The sequence below is a fragment of the Micropterus salmoides genome, unplaced genomic scaffold, assembly GCF_014851395.1.
Source record: "Micropterus salmoides isolate LMB-PRFRI ecotype aquatic unplaced genomic scaffold, ASM1485139v1 Ms_hic_scaffold_5, whole genome shotgun sequence".
NCBI classification, from domain to species: domain Eukaryota; kingdom Metazoa; phylum Chordata; class Actinopteri; order Centrarchiformes; family Centrarchidae; genus Micropterus; species Micropterus salmoides.
The window spans coordinates 9,531,435-9,550,187 of NW_024044237.1; the positions used below are offsets into that span (position 1 = coordinate 9,531,435).

An 18,753-nucleotide genomic window follows, 5' to 3' on the forward strand; every position below is an offset into this window, starting at 1 on the left:
AAACCATGGGCCACAGGAGGGGTGGGATGTTGATCAGCCTGCAAATCACCCACCCAAGCAAGCAGCTGGAGGCTTCGGCAGACTACGCTGGGTGCAGCGTGTGCGTGATCAAATGCCATAGCGAAGTGGATAGCTACACACTGCATGCTGATTAGTATTGGGGAAGATGTCGGTCTTAGGAACGTTCTTAAAATCACAACGTAGTCGCTTGGTCCCGCTCTTTGCTCCGGTGATCAGACAGGGAGACAAGCACTCCGCGAGTAAACGGCAGGCGCTCTATGGAGAGTAATCATGGCAACGGCTTCTGTGTGCCACACAGCTGTAGCCTATTTACCTAAAGTTAAAATTATAGGCTACATAACTGATAGGCCTATATCTAGTTTTGCGGGGATGCTCTGCCATGTGAATTCCCTCCTGTTGATGTCCTGTTTAGTAAACAGAAATAGATTCTGGAAACTCACAAACAGTGACGATCAGTCTCTCTTCCAATGATTTGTGCTCCATGTCACACACCAAAAATTCAAGACAATTCAACATTGGCAGCGGGCGTCTGTGTGAGTGAGGTGAGCATGCATCGCTACGCCTTGCTCGACCACTTCACCTCACTCTAACAGGGAAACTTGATACGGATTGAACATCGACTGTTGATGCTGCTTCCTGATAAAAGAAAAATGTTTCTGCTGATACCTGTTCAAAAAAAAAAAAACACAGAGAAAACTGGATTACATTAATGTTAAAGTTGAGATTTACTAGAAATAATTTTATTCCTGCTGTGTAAAGGGAATACTGCTGGTAAAAAGCATCTTATTTGTTGAAAGTGTTTGCAAACCACATGTTATTGCGCTTTTGTGTACATAGCAGTACATTTAAATTAAAAGTACGCAATACACTACTTTTGAATTCATTATTTAATTTTGCGCGTAACAATGCGAAAACATTTAAATGTTGCCCAGCACTAGAAAAAATCTATGAAAACTTTTGAATCTGAGTCTGAATCCGTCGTATCTTCCACGGACCAATGTTCACCGGAAGCATTTCAAGACTTCAAGCTGTCTGCTCTTCAGCAAACACATTTCCAACATTGTTTTACCAAAATAATTTATGGTTAAGAAGTTCTGAAGACACGTTTGCATCTCATTTTATTTTGATTTGGTTATAAATACTTGTGTGTGGCTATACTTAGGTTCAGTGCATAAATTTTAGTGGCATATTGTGGTGTAGGTTGCAAATTGCAACCATTGGCTCATGATGCATTCACGAGCTACTCAGATGGTCCCATTCCCAAGTTGAGAAGACGTTCTTCCGACTTCTGTGTGTGTTCATGCGCTCTTAAGGCAAGACACCCCAGTCAAAAATGGTGACTTTGCTTGTTCTGCACTCAATCTGTTATTTAGCAACTATTATTAGTTGGGCTGAACGATTAATCGCTTTCAAACGGAAATTTGAAAGAACGTGATTAGCTAATCGTGAAGACTGCGATTAAAAATGTAGGTTAATTGTACTGCGCATCTGACCTGTTTTAAACAATCATGGAGCTACAAATTCATTCCATTGTCATCTTTGTGTGACAACATTGCTCGCAATACCATACTGTCATAAAATTTACAAAACAATCTTGAATAATATATATAAACATAATTTTTTTGTCTATTTTACACTAAGTTCATCAACTTCAGATTGCGTAAATTTCACCTTTGTTAGCACTTTTCAATTAAATGTTTAACAGGTCTTTTTAAAACTCTCCGTATTAATTCATATATCATTTGAAAGTTTGTTTTCTAGAGCACAATGTTGGGTAGTCCATATATCATATATCTATAAGAGATGTGTTCATGTGACAAACAGTAATGTTTATGCTAAGTGTGTTTCTATTGCGTTAGCTAATCTTTACGTTTTCTCAAAATGATGTTTCCTGTACACCAAGTCATATTCCTGACCCTTCAAAGCAGTTAGAGCTTTGAGCCACCTTAAGTCTTATAGCAAGACATTTAGAGATGTTGATGAAAGTTCTCATTTTATGTGGCATTCAAAATAGTGGGGGAAAAAGGGTCCGTCACATATATGACTGGTATATTTTCAATAAATCCATAAAAAAACAATATTTTAATAAACTGTTCTGTAAATGTCTGGCCATTCAGACCATTCAGTCTCTGCTTTAAGTCTGGATTATTCCAACATCACATGAATAAACCATCAGTCAGTGCTCATCCCTCCCTTTCCAAGCACGCAAGAGAAGCTATGGTGATCAACATGCTCTGTTGGCTCAACGTAACGACAAAGACAAAGACTGTAACAAATGAAACACTACATTAAATATGAATCTTAAATCTGTTGTCAGTAGCCATTTATATGCATACATGAGGGAAGACAATAAAAAGAAACATGAGGGGGAAAAACGTGACAGATGATCCACTCATGAACGCGGTGGTACCCCACGTGTGCATGTTGTGTGTTTGTGTTCAGGTGTAGTATGTGATAGATGATGGATGATACGACTGGTAGATGAAAATGGAAAATCACAGTGGCATGTGTGTCCGTGTCTGTGTGTGTGTTGGGTAACAGACTTCATTTGAACAGAGTTTGTTGCATACAATGGCAGTAGTAACACACACACACACATACACACAAGTGCTGTCTGTCAAAACACAGGAACTCTTCTAGGAGGGACATGATGATGTCAGAGAGGAGTTGCTTAGCAACTCACCGTATGCCGTCACGCCGAGTGCATTACGATAGCAGAGGGAAAATACACACATGCACATAGACTAGACTCATACTCAGGGATCTTAAGTAATGTAGAGCTACACAGCTCACATATACACGCACACTCCCACACACACACAGGCAAACACACAAATATGTGAGTCATCTGATAAATATGAGTCATCCACCCCAGAGGGGGTTGAAGAGACGCATGATGGGAAATTGTGATGTCAGTGACCTTTCAAGCCCTTTGAACTGATGACCTGCTGTGTGGTAGGTGTGTGTGTGTGTGTGTGTGTGTGTGTGAAAGAGCCGGAATGGAAGAGAAAATCTCCTTATATGAAAAATATAGATATAGAAATAAATGTAGAAAAATAGTAGATTTCCCAATTTATACCTATTCACTCTTTGTGAGAAAAAGAAGCAGCTAACACCTAACAGATTCTGTAGCTGCAGGACACACACACACACACACACACACACACAGTATGCTTATCTTGTTAACTAATTGAAGCTTCTGCATATTGAAACTGGAATTCAACTGAGAAGACTGTGTGATTGGAATAATTGAAAGGGGAGTCTGTGGCTGCTGCTGTGCTGCTTAGCTGTAATGCAACCAACTGGAGTCAGCTTTTATTTTGAACAACTCTGCACTCAGTTCACTCTCAGTACACTGATCCCTGGTGTGCCACCAACTCCCCATGCTCTTCTCAGTTTATACTCTAAGTTATAAGAAAGTCCAGTTTTAACGGGGACGGTTCAGCACAACCTTGATCGAACGCTGACTCAACTCCTCTGCATCAAAGATGTTGCATAAGCAGGCCCTTTGCACAAATTTGCTCAACTTTAGTCATCATTGTTATTCATCAGGTACTTTCCACATGAGGGCAAAAGTACATTTACTGTGAGTTATGTACTTCATTTAGTGTGGACGAGTGCCAGAGATGCTAAGTTATTTTAAATGATTTGTATTCATGTATTACAAATGTGTGTGTGTATTTAGGAGATGACCCATTCCTGGCCTCCTCCTCTCACAGCCATACACACCCCTGGGAAGGCTGATCAGACCAAGTTCCCCATCCCAAACAAGGTTAGTATGAGTTCTTTCGTTGTCAGACACCTTTGTTTCCCTAAGTAAAATAAAGCCTGCTCACATTGAAGCCTATTAGTGCAAATTCATTTTAGATGACAAGCCTGGTAATGTACGCTTCCTTAAATGGTGTTTTCATGTTCTCTACTTGTACTCTGACTGCATCCTTTTCCTTTATTAGTGCAAGAGTCAGTAAGTTATATATGTGAAATATGTGAAACAGTTGAAAAACCTTCAGTTAGTAGTGGCTCATCACAGAACTAGTCACTGGAAATATTCAGGCTGCTAAATTAGATCTGATTCATAAATTCACGGCGGCAGTGATAGCTGCGATTGAATCAGATTACTGTTGCCTCATCCTGTGTAGTGGCACAAGTGACAGCCAATGAAATTACAATGTTAATTAAGTAATGCATGTTTAATTCACCTCCTGTGAGAAAGTGGACATGCTCTTGAAGAGAGTCACTTCTTCTCTAAAGATGTCTGCTCTGTAGCTGTTAATAGTTGCTTGTTAAACAAGGCACCCTTTATAAATCCTTTTTTTTTGTTGAAATTAATCACTTTATTAATGATTATTTAATCTAATGGTTTATAGTAAGTTGTAAGCCATTAAATAGAACACATCCTGGGTTGCTAGGTTGGGAAAATCTTTTGGCTGGTGTTTATTCTCCTCTAGTCGGACATTTTATGGTCTTTTCATTGTTAATTTATTAAATCAAAATTAATATTACTATTTAACAATTTATTAACATTTATTGTAATATTAACATGGATTTTATTACAAATTACCTTCTTGACAACTTGGCTATTTAAAAAGTCAACAACTAAAGAGATTTTTCCCAACCTGGCTACCCAAAATATATTTAAATGAATGACCTATAACTGATATGTAAAGCATTAGGAAATTATTTACTAACCATGACCACACTAGCGGGACGGTAATTTTACAATTATTTCTACTCCTGTCTCATAGCTGTCTGCAAACCATGCCTTTTTTGCAGAGCAGTTTTTATAAAAGTGGATGGTTCATCAACGCTTATAAGCGACGATAACTTGCTCCATCTGGAACAAATTTCTTCAGAGGTCAGCTTTAACTGATTTACTTAGTTCCCTCCACTCAGTCAATTGGAATATGTTTATTTATGATGATACAAACTGGTGCGACCAGGCCCACAGAAGAAGAGGCCTTATTAGAAAGTGTACTAATGTCAGTTTCTTAACATAAAGAAACACTTCAGTCCACTTCCATTTTTCTATTTCAAAAACTTGTGGTGTGCAACAAATGATTTTCTGTTCATAAAAAACAGAAACATGTTTGAGAAGTGAAGTGCAGAAATATGACAATATTAACAACAACTGAGACACAATAAAAGCAGAGACTGAAGAATTGCCACTACAAAAATGCTTTATGACACCATGTAATGTAAATAGAGGGAATCATAGTGACGTTAAAACACAATTGTTATAATCAACATTTATCTCAGAAATGGCAGGAATGTTGTTGTCACATTGGTGGTTATGTCAAAAGAAACAGAAGTAAACACGAGGCAGCAAATCTGACCTAGTAGTTAATGAATTAGGAAATACTGTTGTGGCGCTTTCAGCCCCCAGCGTGACACTAATCCTGACAGTGAGTTTTAAGAATGAGGTGGAGCGTCGACGCAGGGAGATGAGAAGATCTGAATTCTGTGTAATGGCATCGTTGTACTGCTGTGAAATCAATAATGACATCTGTTGGTTTATTCATTCAACTCATCGCCCTCTGGCTCTGGCTCTCTCTCTCTCTCCATCTCTCTAGGAGTCACAGCATGTGACCTCGGGCTACAACACTCAGAGTAAGTCTCCCGGCATCAACACTCACATACTAGCACTGTGATAATTAACACTGGTGAGGCCATAAAGGTAATACCACCCAGAAGAAATGTAAGAAAAGCAGCTGATGTTCAAATGATTTCATAGCCACAGGAGCATGAAAACCTTTGCTTTTATCTTTTTGTGTTCATCTAAACAAGCGATGAGAAAAAACATGATTTTAAACACACTTCAGTTGATTCAATGATTCTGGAGCCAATATTTTTTTAATTATTAAAATCAGCTCCCCCAATAGGACCACAGACTTTGTTTAGATGTGGGTACTGAAATACACCAAACTGTGATTTATTCCATTTGTGGACAGTTACACATTTGGATTTTTTTTATACAAGCTCACACTTACAGTAAAGTGCTGAGTGGAGGACCTTATCATGTGCTTGTGTTTGAACTTACAGCATCAAGTGGGCAATATGGAAAAACTTTGTCACATACAGTATATTTAATATACTATATTATATATTACATATATGTTATTTTAGATGGCAATATTGATACATATAGTAATAAAAATACAATAATCTGACTGTTAGATCCAATTTATACCTGCCATTTATACACTGTCTGTTCCATACAGGCTGTAACAACATGTTACAGTATTGTGAGATGAAGGATTATGGTCAGAATGTGATCAGATTTGCTGGATCATTTAAAAATGTGTGATATTGACCAATGTATTGGCCACCAATACTGCCTTAAACCTGATCATTGATTGGCCTCAATTGTCCAATACAATAACATATTTTGAGGCGATAGCTACTGCATAGTAAAATCCAGACCAGTCGATAGACTCTCTTTTGTCTCATGATATATATATATATATATATAAATAATTATATTGCCCAATACTGCATGTGGTACATTACTGTAGTTTTGACTTTCTGTGTTGGCATCAGATCATCAAAAGCTCCTCTGAACTGGTGCTCTTTTGTTAACCCTCATCTTGTAGTGTTTTGATATGTTTGTGATGTATATAAAACTGAAATATTCCCCCACTGGCAGGGTTTTTCTCTCTGATATGAAAAGAAGAAATACCCCAGACTAGAATTTAAGATATGAACCACAACCTCAAGATTTTGTCAGGCTGTGGCATTTCAGTTTAAATGTTATTGTAAATGGGTATTTGCTTTGTGTTTTTATCCAACCTCCTGTTCTCTAGCAAACACACACACACACACACACACACACTCACGCACACTAATTAAATAACACTGGAGCAGAGTGTCATGTTTTCCAATGTGACAAAAGCATTACACATCTGCAGTGATTTCAGCCTGGCTCCTTGTCAAACAGTAAGTACTAACAACCCAAGACACATGCAAAACAGTGATGCTCGAATGTCCTCTGTTGTATTGCAGAGCGATGTACTGTATCAGCTAACAAGCCTGCTGCTAAACCTCCAACTGCACCACAAAAGTCGTGAGTATCTTGCTCTCTGACACGCACACACACACACAGGGAGTTTTTGACCCACTGCTGCTGCATTTGCCTCAAGGTAAAATTAAGCTTGACTCGTGGATGAAATTCACTGCTAGTAGGAGGAAAAAAGATTGTGTGGATCAGAGCGGGAAAGTGCAGCTACATTAATTTACCGTGAGCCAGGAACATATTGCAACATCTCTGGCTGCAGCCCACTCCACTTCACTCACAGAGCTGTACCACAGGATCCATGGCAGGTTGCGATAGCGATGACTCTGGTTTATCCTGTGCCTCACCACAACAAGCTTAATAATTTTTGTTTTAGAAACTGATAGTTCTGTCTAGTGATTGTCTAATCATAGCTTAGTAACTGTAGTGGCAAGGCCTTAAGTCTTTCCAAAATAAAAAACACAAGAGGAAAACTATAATAAATTGATTAAACAGCATGAAAAATGCTCAAATGTAAGCTGCAAAAATATGCGTGTCTAACTAACTAGCTTGCTACTAACAGAAGTAACCAGACCCAGCTTTACTTCCAAGAGCTAGGAGTGTTATTAGCTAACTACATTTTGTGGGGGTTGTAGGTTAGGCAAAATAAAAATAAAATAGTAAATCTGCTGTGTATTATTTTCCCACTGTTTGAAAGCTGGTGCCGGACGCTACTAAATCAGAGTGTAACGTTAGCAGCTCTGTCCTGATCTTTATTGGATTTGGGGAATTTTGCACTCCAGCTACTCCAGCCAAATGTGTTATCCAAGATAGCTTTATGTTAGCCAAACATTTTGGTCTAACAGTTATGTTAGAATGAAATAAGAGTCTGATTTTACATTTACAGTTCCTTACTGAACAACGCAGTAACATTACAAGAACAATACTGCTCTTTTACTTCCATGTCATGATCAGAATCAGAATCAGAATCAGTTTTATTGCCAGGTATGTGTACACATATGAGGAATTTGACTCAGGATTGTACATTGCTCACGATGTGCTTACTTATACAATAATAAATAATAATATAATTATAATAAAATAAAATCAGACACAAACTACAGAGTAGACAACACTAATATACACACTATGAACAAAACAATATAGACATATTGACAAATAGTGCAGTGATCAGGTACACATACACATACACGCATACATGTACACATGTACACAGTGTGATGGAGCATAGTGCAAAGGATGCTGGATGATGATCACATGTATCATAAACTGGTGAGAAAGCGGACTTTTCTTCTCAGATATATAGCTTTAGTACTACCTGTGTGTAGCCATCGAGTGCACATTTTAAAATGGAAACTAAAAAGTCAGCCAGAGCCTGTTTTTGCTACTCATGCTGCAAACATTAGCTTAATTAGCAAGTTATCGCTGATAAAATCTGCTAGTCACAGCTGTCATTTTAGCTAGCAAAACTGTATAGTCATCAACAAGAAATGAGAAACCTGCTTTTGTCTACATCTCTCTGCCATCAAAGGACTGGAGAAACTGGTGGAACTGTTTCAATGTATCAATCAGAATATTATCTTAATCCACTTGCAGACACAAGTGTGACTTCAGTAGTTTTTGCTTTCCTTCAAATGTTTTGCTACTTCTTGTTTAATTTCTTCATTCATCTGGGCGTGAGGTTTTTTGCTCCACTGTCACAATATCCCTTAAAAATGAGTTCAATATGACAACTCCTGTGTTACTACCTCTAATGAGAGTTTTCAAGTGCAATGAATTATTTATGCATCTGATGAAAGCTAATTTAAAAAAGGAGAGAAAATGTGGCAAGCGTGGTGTCAAAAAGGGGCTTTTGAAAATGAGAAAAACTTGTTGGTCAGAAGATGATGCAAAAATCCTGCAAGTTTAGAAGATGTCGAGGCAATCTATAGTTAGCAGTAATTTAGCTTGTTTGATTAAAGTTCCAGGTCAGCATGTAAACTCTTATTTTTTCCTCTTTGGATATGTAGTTAAATGGTTAATTACATCTCTATTAGGATGATGTCTGCTGGAGCTGTAGTGCTTTTTGTGGCTTATTACACTGCTTTGCTGCCAAAGCTGATAAGCCTATTCCTTTTGATTACTATTGTTTGCCCTGAGGTGTCATTCCCCCCATCTTGTATTCATGCATAAATGCTGCTTTGTTTATTAGGGTGAAATAATTGTTATTGGTTAAAAACAATGCCTAGTTTATTGCAGCCATTAGGCTATTCTCTACTTTTACTGTGATGCTCAACAGCGTAAAATGTTGCTGAATGTTTACTATGTCTGACCATTACAGAAAACTCATCCAACCGTAATCCCTCTCAAAGAGGCTCTGTACCTTAATGCCACATTAGCCATAACAAAAGCAAGAGTACTTGTGGTGTTTCATTACTGTATCCAGCTGAATACTATACCCTCCTGCTGTAGGAGTTTCATTAAGCTCTGATCCAATCACATGATATTGAGACAACTGCATGCATGTAACAGAGCAGAAGATGTGGAAGCAGTGGAGTGTCTAGTGGAAGCAGCTTTTGTGTTTGCTCAGTCTACAGTGTGGTTGTCTCACCTGCTGGCAGCAACAGAAACCCAGAGAACTCCTGGGTTCTACTTTTTATTGTCACTGACAGTAGTGCTGAAGAATTAAAATGAATAATGGCACAGATAATTATAGTAATGTTAATGATAATATAAAAATAATAGGACTAGAAATAACAATTGAAGCAAAGGGTGTTGAGCAGGAACATGGTGGCAGCAGGTGACTCGCAACCACAGATCCAGACTCCACAGCTCCAGAGCCAGAAACACCTGAAGAAAGTGATAGAAGGAGAGAGGAGAGGGATGAGAAAGCACAAGACTACGGGTTATGGGTTCTCTGTTTTGCTCAGTGTGTAAAGAATACCATCAAACCATGTTAACTCTGATGCTTCGTCACCACCAAGTAGCAGGTGACTGGTCAGAGGAGGACAAAAGGACAATAAGCAGCCAAAGTGTTATTGGGATGGTATAGTGGGAGTAGGAATGATTGTTACAACCTCAAATAAAAAGCCTATGTTCATATCAAAATTTAGTGTTTCAATATCCCCACCAAACTGCTCATAATATTCAGCCTAACATAAGAAAAATGAAACCCATTTACTTTAACGACTGCGACAGACTGTTTGAAACGGACTGGGAGCAAATAAAAATATAAAACACATCAAAGCATAAGTAGGCTTACTGTAAAAAACCTGTAGGCCTACAATAGCCTAAGGCTTTTTATTGGTCTTTGTAGGATGATATTCTATAGTCTACAAAAGTTTTTCCACATCACCGCAGCAAACATAAAGCAGCCTATAAAACAGTCTGTGGGATCTCCTATATGTAATTTTCCAAGAGAGCTGATTGGTCAGTTGGCGGCGTTTTTATAGAGTCAATCTCTGATCTGGAACATACCCTGCTCTGGAGCAGGTTAGCCGTTACCCCCGGTAAGAAGTGAACCACCGTCCTGGTACTGAAAACCCCAGACACACCTGGCGTGCACTCTTGAAGTTTTCTAATGCATTCAGGTGTAAACAGGGATAGATTTTTTTACAGTACATCTTTTCCCTCAATAATAACACACAATATGAAAGAGAATAGCCAATGAAGCCTCACACTGAAAGCAAAAATCAGATCACATAGCTTCAAACATAGCAATCTTGCTCTTTGTGTTATTGTTATAGAAAATATGGAAGAATTGCAAGAAGACCTCTAAAGATTGCTGAATGTTGAACTTTGGTAGTATTCGGCCTCCAACTACTAGGTTTTTGCATTTATGTACCTAAACCTTTTCAGCTTGTGACATCTTAAAATGAAACTGTCTACTCTCAACCCCTCATCACTGTTTGCATATGTCTTTCATACATGGCCTAATCAATCTAAGGGTGATTTTAATACATTTTAGAGGTACAATTATTAGAGTATTGCACTATGAAAACAAGGCAGTCTGAAAAAGGTTAATTAGGTGCAGCAGAAATCTTTTTTTTGTCCCAACCCCCAGGATGGGAAACACTTACCTACTGACATGCAACAAGTTACAGTATGTGTTTCCCATTTTTGGCATAGCTTTTAAATACCTGCTAAACTGGGATGTTTGCACGAGCAGTGAAGGACCACCTTAAAAAACAATGGGAAGAGCATCGCGTATAGAACATTAAACATTAAAGGAAGATCAAAGGTGAATGTTCGCTTAGTGCCAAAATGGAGCCAAGAAATTACACATTCTCAAGTTAAACCCAGCAGGACAAGAGGCCGAAAGGGACAGAATTAAGGCTGTGAGCTGGTCTGAATAAGGTGATAGTGGACAGTAATACAGAGACATTGGCAGGACACTTGTTCAGCTTAGTTAGTTACTCAAGTGTTTTGCAGTCTGAGTACATGTGCATTTGAAATTGTCTACATCAGAGTGTTGAGCAATTAGTCATTAGCTGAGCGTGGCTTTGATTTAGCTTTGGAAAATATTAACATCCTCTCAGATAAACTTCCGCAAGTAATGGAGCTCTACTAGCGCTTTACTTTAAGAAATAAAAAAGACTCCATTTTATGAAGGCAATTAAGAGCCTTGTAGAAACTTGATGCTGTGCTTTCTAAGCTCTGCGTGTCATGGATGCTTTAGTCCATAACTCATTTATAACTGACTGCGTCTGTCCTCATAGATGCTCCCACTCTATCTTGCGTTTTATTCCTTTCCCCCTCCATGCTTCCTTTCCTCCCTCTCTATTTAGCCTCCATCTCCCTCTCTCTATCCCCCCATCACTCGCTCCCCTTCTCCATCATTATCATCTCCATCTCACTCACTATCTCCCTCTCTCCATCTGTCCCTTCTTATGAAATAAAACATGAATCCATTATTCATTCATTCAAACATATCTATCATCGCCGCGTGCTTATCTGCAAACCTGTTTCTTATTGTGCCTCAGTTATTCACGACTCGTACGGTCCCTTCTGAAAACACCACAACACTGGGGAGTGTTTTTTAGCGGTGCAAGCACTGACAAGAGTGGTTCGTGAGGCAGTAAAAATCCCTTTAGGGGATTCTCCTGTCATAACAATAGCAGTGCCAGCTTAAAATAACGGTAGTTTGTGTGGAGGGTTTATATAAAGCAATAAAACACAGGAACTTGCCAATGCACAGCACATAAATACTGAATAATTTGTGTGGTAAGGAGCAGGTGATGCTATGAGGGAGGTCATGTTATCGACTGTGTCTTGTATATCTGTTTTATAGCCTCTATACATCTATATTATTAGAATTTCATCTCTAGTGTGGGGAGAAGGCAGAAATAATGAAGGACACAGGGCAACAAGCAGGTCCTTTTTCTGATTAGAAGGCCCCCAAAATATCTGCGTACAATCCTGACTGAGGGACTGATCTCAGTCGAGCACGTCCTCTCTGTTTCCAAGGAATTCTTGGCTGTTGGTCAGCGGTTGTCAGACAGAAAGTTTCCAGATGAAAAAACAATCTGGCTTTCCTCTCCAAGCTATAAAAGCTGAACATCTGGTAGGTTTGTATCAGCGACGTGCACTGTCCACTTCCTCATTCCCTAACATGACCCAGCGCTGTTTCTGCCGTGTAATTAATGCATTTGCCAGAAAGGCTCCTCAAAGGGAATACAAGCAGAAAGGAGTTCATGGCTGCAATAACACGTGTCCCTTTGTCTCTGTGCAGAATGTTGGAGGATGACCTGAAGATCAGCAGCGATGAGGAAGAAGCCGAACAAAAGGTGAGCGCCCCCATGCAGTCCGTATCTATGCAAATCATCCCTCGCTCCAGCTTTCCCTCCACCTGTCCTCCAATCAGTTATGCATTCACATACATTAGATTAAATTCATCTTTGTGTGTCTTTGTTACTGATTCATTCATCTGTCCAGAAATCAGTACAGCCTAAACTGAAACTAAAATCCTTTACTTAGGTCAAAGCAAGTTACTAAACTCAGTAGTGGACTTTACTTAAGTAAAAGTAGCAATACCGCACTGATCATTTCAACTCTTTATATACGGTTGGACAGTTTAATCTACAGCAAATCATTATATCAGATGTATGTGGTGTCGCTGTCCTGGGGGAGGGAGTAGAATTTTCTTAACCCATACAAGGTATGAAATTAGTAATCGGAATAGCATCTAGTAACTAAAGCTGGAAGACAAATGGAATAAAGTGGAATAAAATCTCTAATAATTGACCCTTTGCAAAGCCACGCCCCGAATATACAGCTGACCAATCAAAGCGCAGTATAGGACTCGCTGAGGTCCGACACTTTCATGGCTGCGCTCCATTGACTTGTATGCAAAAGGAGTCTAGCTTGTTTTTTGCTGTTTTTTCCCCAACGTATGGTCAAAGCTGTTCCAGGGTCACTTGTAATAGTCACAGTGCCTACCCAGAGAGGTTGAAAGGAGAAGTACGATTCATTCACTTTCCAAAATCTAAAACAATCCAGTAAAACGTCGGCTGTGGATTGTTGCTAATGTAGTGTTAGTTTGCTAACGCTAGCGAAATTACTACTGAATGTAAAGTTATAAAGCCCTACTGTTCTGCTTTTTAATGATTGTAACAGTGAAAAGAGACCTACCCAGCTCTACAGGAACATTGTTGATCCTTAATATCGTTGTCCTCGGTCTCAGGTGATGCAGTGGTTCACTTTTACTCTATGATCAGCAGGCTTTAGCTTCTGTCTTTAATAATTTGTTTTAAAAGTTTGACAGCCTGAATACAACCTTCAAACGTATAATACAAATCTTTCAGTCTCCTTTCTGAGATCGCTTTTTTCCTTTTTCCAAAAATTAGACAGCATTTCTCCAGGGAGAGCAGTTAAGACAGTGGCAGCGCTGTGATATATCCGACAGGTCAGACAGTTTGTCAAACTCACCAACAGTAGCTACGGGAGATGTGGCTTAGCAAGGGTCAGTTTCCTCTGTAGTGGAGTAAATGTATAAAGTTGAAAAGAACAAAAGCATCATAACTAATAACAGGCAACTATTTAGTGAACTCTTCTCCCATTCAGGAGAACGGGGCACAAACAAACTTTGTTGCACATGGCTTTATTAGACAGCTGACAGTAGAGAGATAAAAGGAGAAAAAGGGAGAGAGAGATGCAACAACGGTCGACGGGCTGGACACAAACGTTGCAGTGAAGGGTCATCAGCACCTTAACCCTCAGGCCACCAGGGTACGCCAAGCTGTTGATAAGTTGACTGACAGCGAGAAACACCGAACAGTCGGTTCATGTGCAAGCCTCACCTAAACAGAACACCAGCTTTCTGCTGCTACTGAATGGGTTAACAGGTAAAATGTGGTAAGAATAGTAATAACAATCAAAAGGGGGCACTTGCACATATTTAAATTCTTTGCAGTTGCTAGGTATCGATAATCTGCACTAAAAAACGTACCTGCACATTGCTATTTTCTTCGTTTAGTCTAAGCGGATGCCACAACTTCTTGCGTGATAACACGTTGACATGTCAAACCAAAAAGCGACCAAATCATTATATCACAGACAGCTAAGAAACAAAGTGCTTTAAAACTACATAAAAACTCTGGCCAAAAATTCCAGTAATGTGATTCCACTGAAGTCGTAAAAGGTTTAGGCTGTAACGGCTTGAGTTTCACTGTATAAATACTATGGAATAGGGCTCCTCTTTCTTAAAAGTACTTTTTAACTACCAATCAGTTCCATGAACTATCTTGAAGGGCTGTGAGTTTACACTAGCCGGTCGAAGTGTATACTTTGTAGCAATCAAAGCAATACTTTCCCATAAATGAGCTTATTGTACAGTTTACCCACTTGGAAAGGCTTTATAAACGTTCTGAACTTGATGTACAAGTGTTTATATTCCCTTTGAATGTGGTCCCTAAATGTCACACAACTCAGAGACACCAAGGCAGGACTTCCAGTTGTGACTTTCATAATAATTGCTTTGTTGATGTTGCAAAGAGCTAGTTATTTATAACAGTAATTACTTATTAGTGTTATACATACAATATGTGAACCACGTAGGGGATAAAGACCACAGAGCAAGCTATTTCCATTCATCTGTCAAACATGATAGCTCAGGTAATATGCACCACTGGTCTGAATTCAATTATGGAAGGATGTGTGTGTATGGAGCCTGTTACTTACTTACATATTGTTTTTTGTGTTTTTTTTTTTACTATAATCAGTGTGTCACCTACAAATAAATTCTAACCCACAGAGTAACAGCAGTTGGAGCTCTCAGATTTCTCCTTTTATTAACAATTTACTATTATTATTCTTCCTTTAGGTTTTGTAAAGAATCATTTAAATGCAAATTCAATTCATCAAGTCGTGATAGCTTTTTTTAAATTATTAAATCATTTGAATTAAACATGCTTAAAGTCTATAGTTATTCAGGTGGCACTCTTCAGGCTCTATCACTTCAGGTCACAATATTAAACTTTGAAAGGACATACCTACTGCACCATTGGTCTGATACTGACAGACCTTGGAGTGACTGTGCATCATGTTGTTGTTTTTGCCCGAAAGGGGTGTTTCTGCACGTTTAGTTCAGTCGGGTTTGTCCCGCCGGGGCATATGAGCGATGCAGTTGTCCTGCTCTTCTTGTCTTGTTTATCAGTATGAAAATTGGCATGGTGGCCCTCTCTCCTCTAATCACTATCATCATGCACTAATGATGCCAGGGATGAGTTCAAAGCAGTCAGTGGGGGTCATGCTGCTGTCCCCTCCCCCCACTGTGCAGACTGATATCAGCGCTCATCAAAGAGTCCGTGAGATATTTTCTGTTAATGAAAAGATACCAATTCCTCTCATCCCCTTTTAACTGGCCTTCTGATTGTATAATTACTATAATGGCAGATATTATAATTATAAATGATGGCAGGTCATTTATAGTGGTTTTAGTTATTATAATTATGCTGAAAGTAGATCTGTTAATTACAGATAGTTAGCGTACATTCAGAAGTGTAGCAAGTGGCTTCCTTAATCATGGGGGTTACATGTGATTACTCTTAGTATTAGGATGAATAGACAAGATGGATTGGATACAATTAATTTTAATTCTTTATCTCTTTATTTCTTTATCTCTCTTTATTGCCCTTTTCTGTCAGAAATGCATCTTCGTTTTTTTCTCTTGCTCTATTTCCTGCTGGATCACAATGCCTTTATCTTTCCTTAAAGACAGTGAAAAGTATCTCTTGGTATCTACCAAATATACGTTAAAAATATAAATTTTAAATGTTTTATTTACTTACTGTAAAACATAAAAATATTTTTGACGACTCATCTTAAAATTGGGTGGGCGTATCACTATGTCCACTAAGCCACACACCCTTTTAAGAAGTCAAATCAAATCTGAAGAATTAATTTAAATTCCTCTTGTAGCTATACTCTGACATATTCTGTTTCACAGATAAGACCCTCGAACTTCCGCTTCACTGTGACTTTAAAGGACAACAAAGGATTCACCAATGAAATGGCTCAGGTCTAGGACATCGCTAAAAATAAGCCCAAAAAAACATGAGCAGTCACACAATTGGAAACGTAAACAACATGTAAAATTATTACCCAAACTGTCTGTTGCAAACATCCCTTACAGTTTACAGACCAACATCCTGGTTCAACTTTTACCTACCGTACATATCAGAGTTATGCATCCTCGAGGTTTTCCTGTGTAATGAGGGGTGATTACTGACATTTCAGGTATACTTAGTTGTGATTTTTCCTTATATTGACAAATTTGACTCAATTGTCGGCTGTTTCCAACCTGTGTCGCGTTACACTTTCCTTTTTTTTGCAATGTTGCTAACTCAACGGTAACTTTGGTGAGCACGATGTTATCATAACTGACAGAACTGATTGGCGAAGCTACAAAAATATAACCAAGGTTTTAATTTACTGTAGTTTTTCTTTTAAGAATTAATAAATAATTTTGCACAGGTTTTTGTCTCTGTACGGGCACAACGTTACCAAACTTGGCAACCTCACTGTGATGACAAGACACAGTCATTGCACTGTCTATTCATTTGTGGTGTTAGGGGGACTAACGCCACAAATTAATTATTCTTTTTTGTTTTTTTGAAGTATGAGGTACTTAGTCAGTCCCCAGTTTGAAGAAGCAGAGAGTTTTACCAGCACTGAAGCTAAGCAATGTCCTGCTGTGGACAGGGTCACCAGCATTATGTATATTAGCCACCTTAAAGAAGGCCCACCAAAATAATCAAAATCATCTCAAGTGTATGCTATGTTTTTAATATTTTCACAGCTTTACTTTGCTGTCAAACAGCCATTTCCTTTAGAACTACATTTTCTCAACCATAGAACTTCTGTGTTCCTCTGCGTAAGCTCAACTTGGCTGCGTACTGTATAACGTCGCTGGATATCAGCTGCTCAGAGCTACAACTCTGCTTTATGGCCTACTGCAGGTCAGAGATGCTCACAAGTCTTTGAGCTTAAGTCCAAGTCAAGTCTCAAGTCTTTGAGCTAGAGTCCAAGTCCAGTCTCAAGTCTTTGAGCTAGAGTCCAAGTCCAGTCTCAAGTCACTCATGGTTACAATGTGTGTTGTATCCAGGCTGCTTAGAAGACTGCATAGCAAACGACAGTTGGAGTTAACCTCCCGTAGGTCGCAACTAAAGGAAGAAGCAAGCTAACGTTAATTGGCCAATGCTGAGCTAAACATGTTAACTAACCTCAGGTTACTAACCTATTTTGCATTCAGTGCTTCTTTGTTTGGGCCTTGTTGTATGAAGTTTTAAGGCCAAAGAATATGATGAATGGCACAGCAGCTGGCCGTGCGCAGCAGATCCGTTGTATGTGTTACGTAGGCAGGTTATAGATAACGAAGGGAGGGGAATAACAGCAAGCTCATCAGACATTTCCTAAAAATAAACATTGTGCACGAATCCAGAAGTCTTTTGAGGACGAGTCTCAAGTCAAATCTGAAGTCACTGTGTGTGCCTATCTCTGCTGCAGGTACACTGACTTTGGACAAGTACCTCATACAGCCCCACTTCAAAAACCCTAACTATTCCTTTAAGTCTCTCCAACACACACTCTGTCTCTCTGTTTTTATCTTGTTGTCAATCTCTTTCTCTTTGGATGACCGTGCAAGACAGACATGGAGAGTGATCAAAATAAACAGAGAGGAAAGTGAGAAAAAAGGGAATAAGACAACGACAGACGAGACAGACAGATAACAATGCAGACAGGAGTGGAAGATAAAGAGAGGGAAAGATGGAAGGAAAAACAAGATGACCGAGCGAGAGACAAAGAGACAGAATGAGAGCGACGAAGAGAGAGAGAGAGAGAGGCTGAGATGAATTCAGTGGCATTTTTCTGTGCATGCTGTTAACAGGCTTATAGCAAATGAGTGCATGGTGTATTATCAAGCTTTTATAGCCTGAAGTAAAACACAACACACACACATACATTCTTAATCAAATACACAGATGTGCGTGTGTTACACACATTTCACCCATACACACAAGCACATAGAGTGTACACAAGCCGATTTATACTCACAAGCATTTACGCCAGCAAACACATAAATAAAAACACATGCTGACAGTCTCTCTCTCTCTCACACACACACACACACACAGACACAGACACACACTGTCATTAGTATGCTGTGGCACAGCGCTGTGAGGGCAACAGAGGAGTATGATGAATATGTTTTTGGCACAGAGCAAAGAGACAGAGGAGAGGAGGGA

At 39.0% G+C, this 18,753-nt stretch overlaps 1 protein-coding gene across 2 annotated transcripts in view; it reads left to right on the top strand.

Moving 5' to 3' along the window:
• aff2 (AF4/FMR2 family, member 2) overlaps nucleotides 1-18,753 on the top strand; it is a 152,303-nt gene that overhangs the window by 82,614 nt on the left and 50,936 nt on the right. For both annotated transcript variants that reach the window (XM_038698676.1, XM_038698677.1), the window contains exons 6-9: nucleotides 3,707-3,793; nucleotides 5,592-5,628; nucleotides 7,021-7,081; nucleotides 12,741-12,795. In XM_038698676.1, the coding sequence (XP_038554604.1) occupies nucleotides 3,707-3,793; nucleotides 5,592-5,628; nucleotides 7,021-7,081; nucleotides 12,741-12,795 (240 nt within the window). The remainder of the gene's footprint in view (nucleotides 1-3,706; nucleotides 3,794-5,591; nucleotides 5,629-7,020; nucleotides 7,082-12,740; nucleotides 12,796-18,753) is intronic.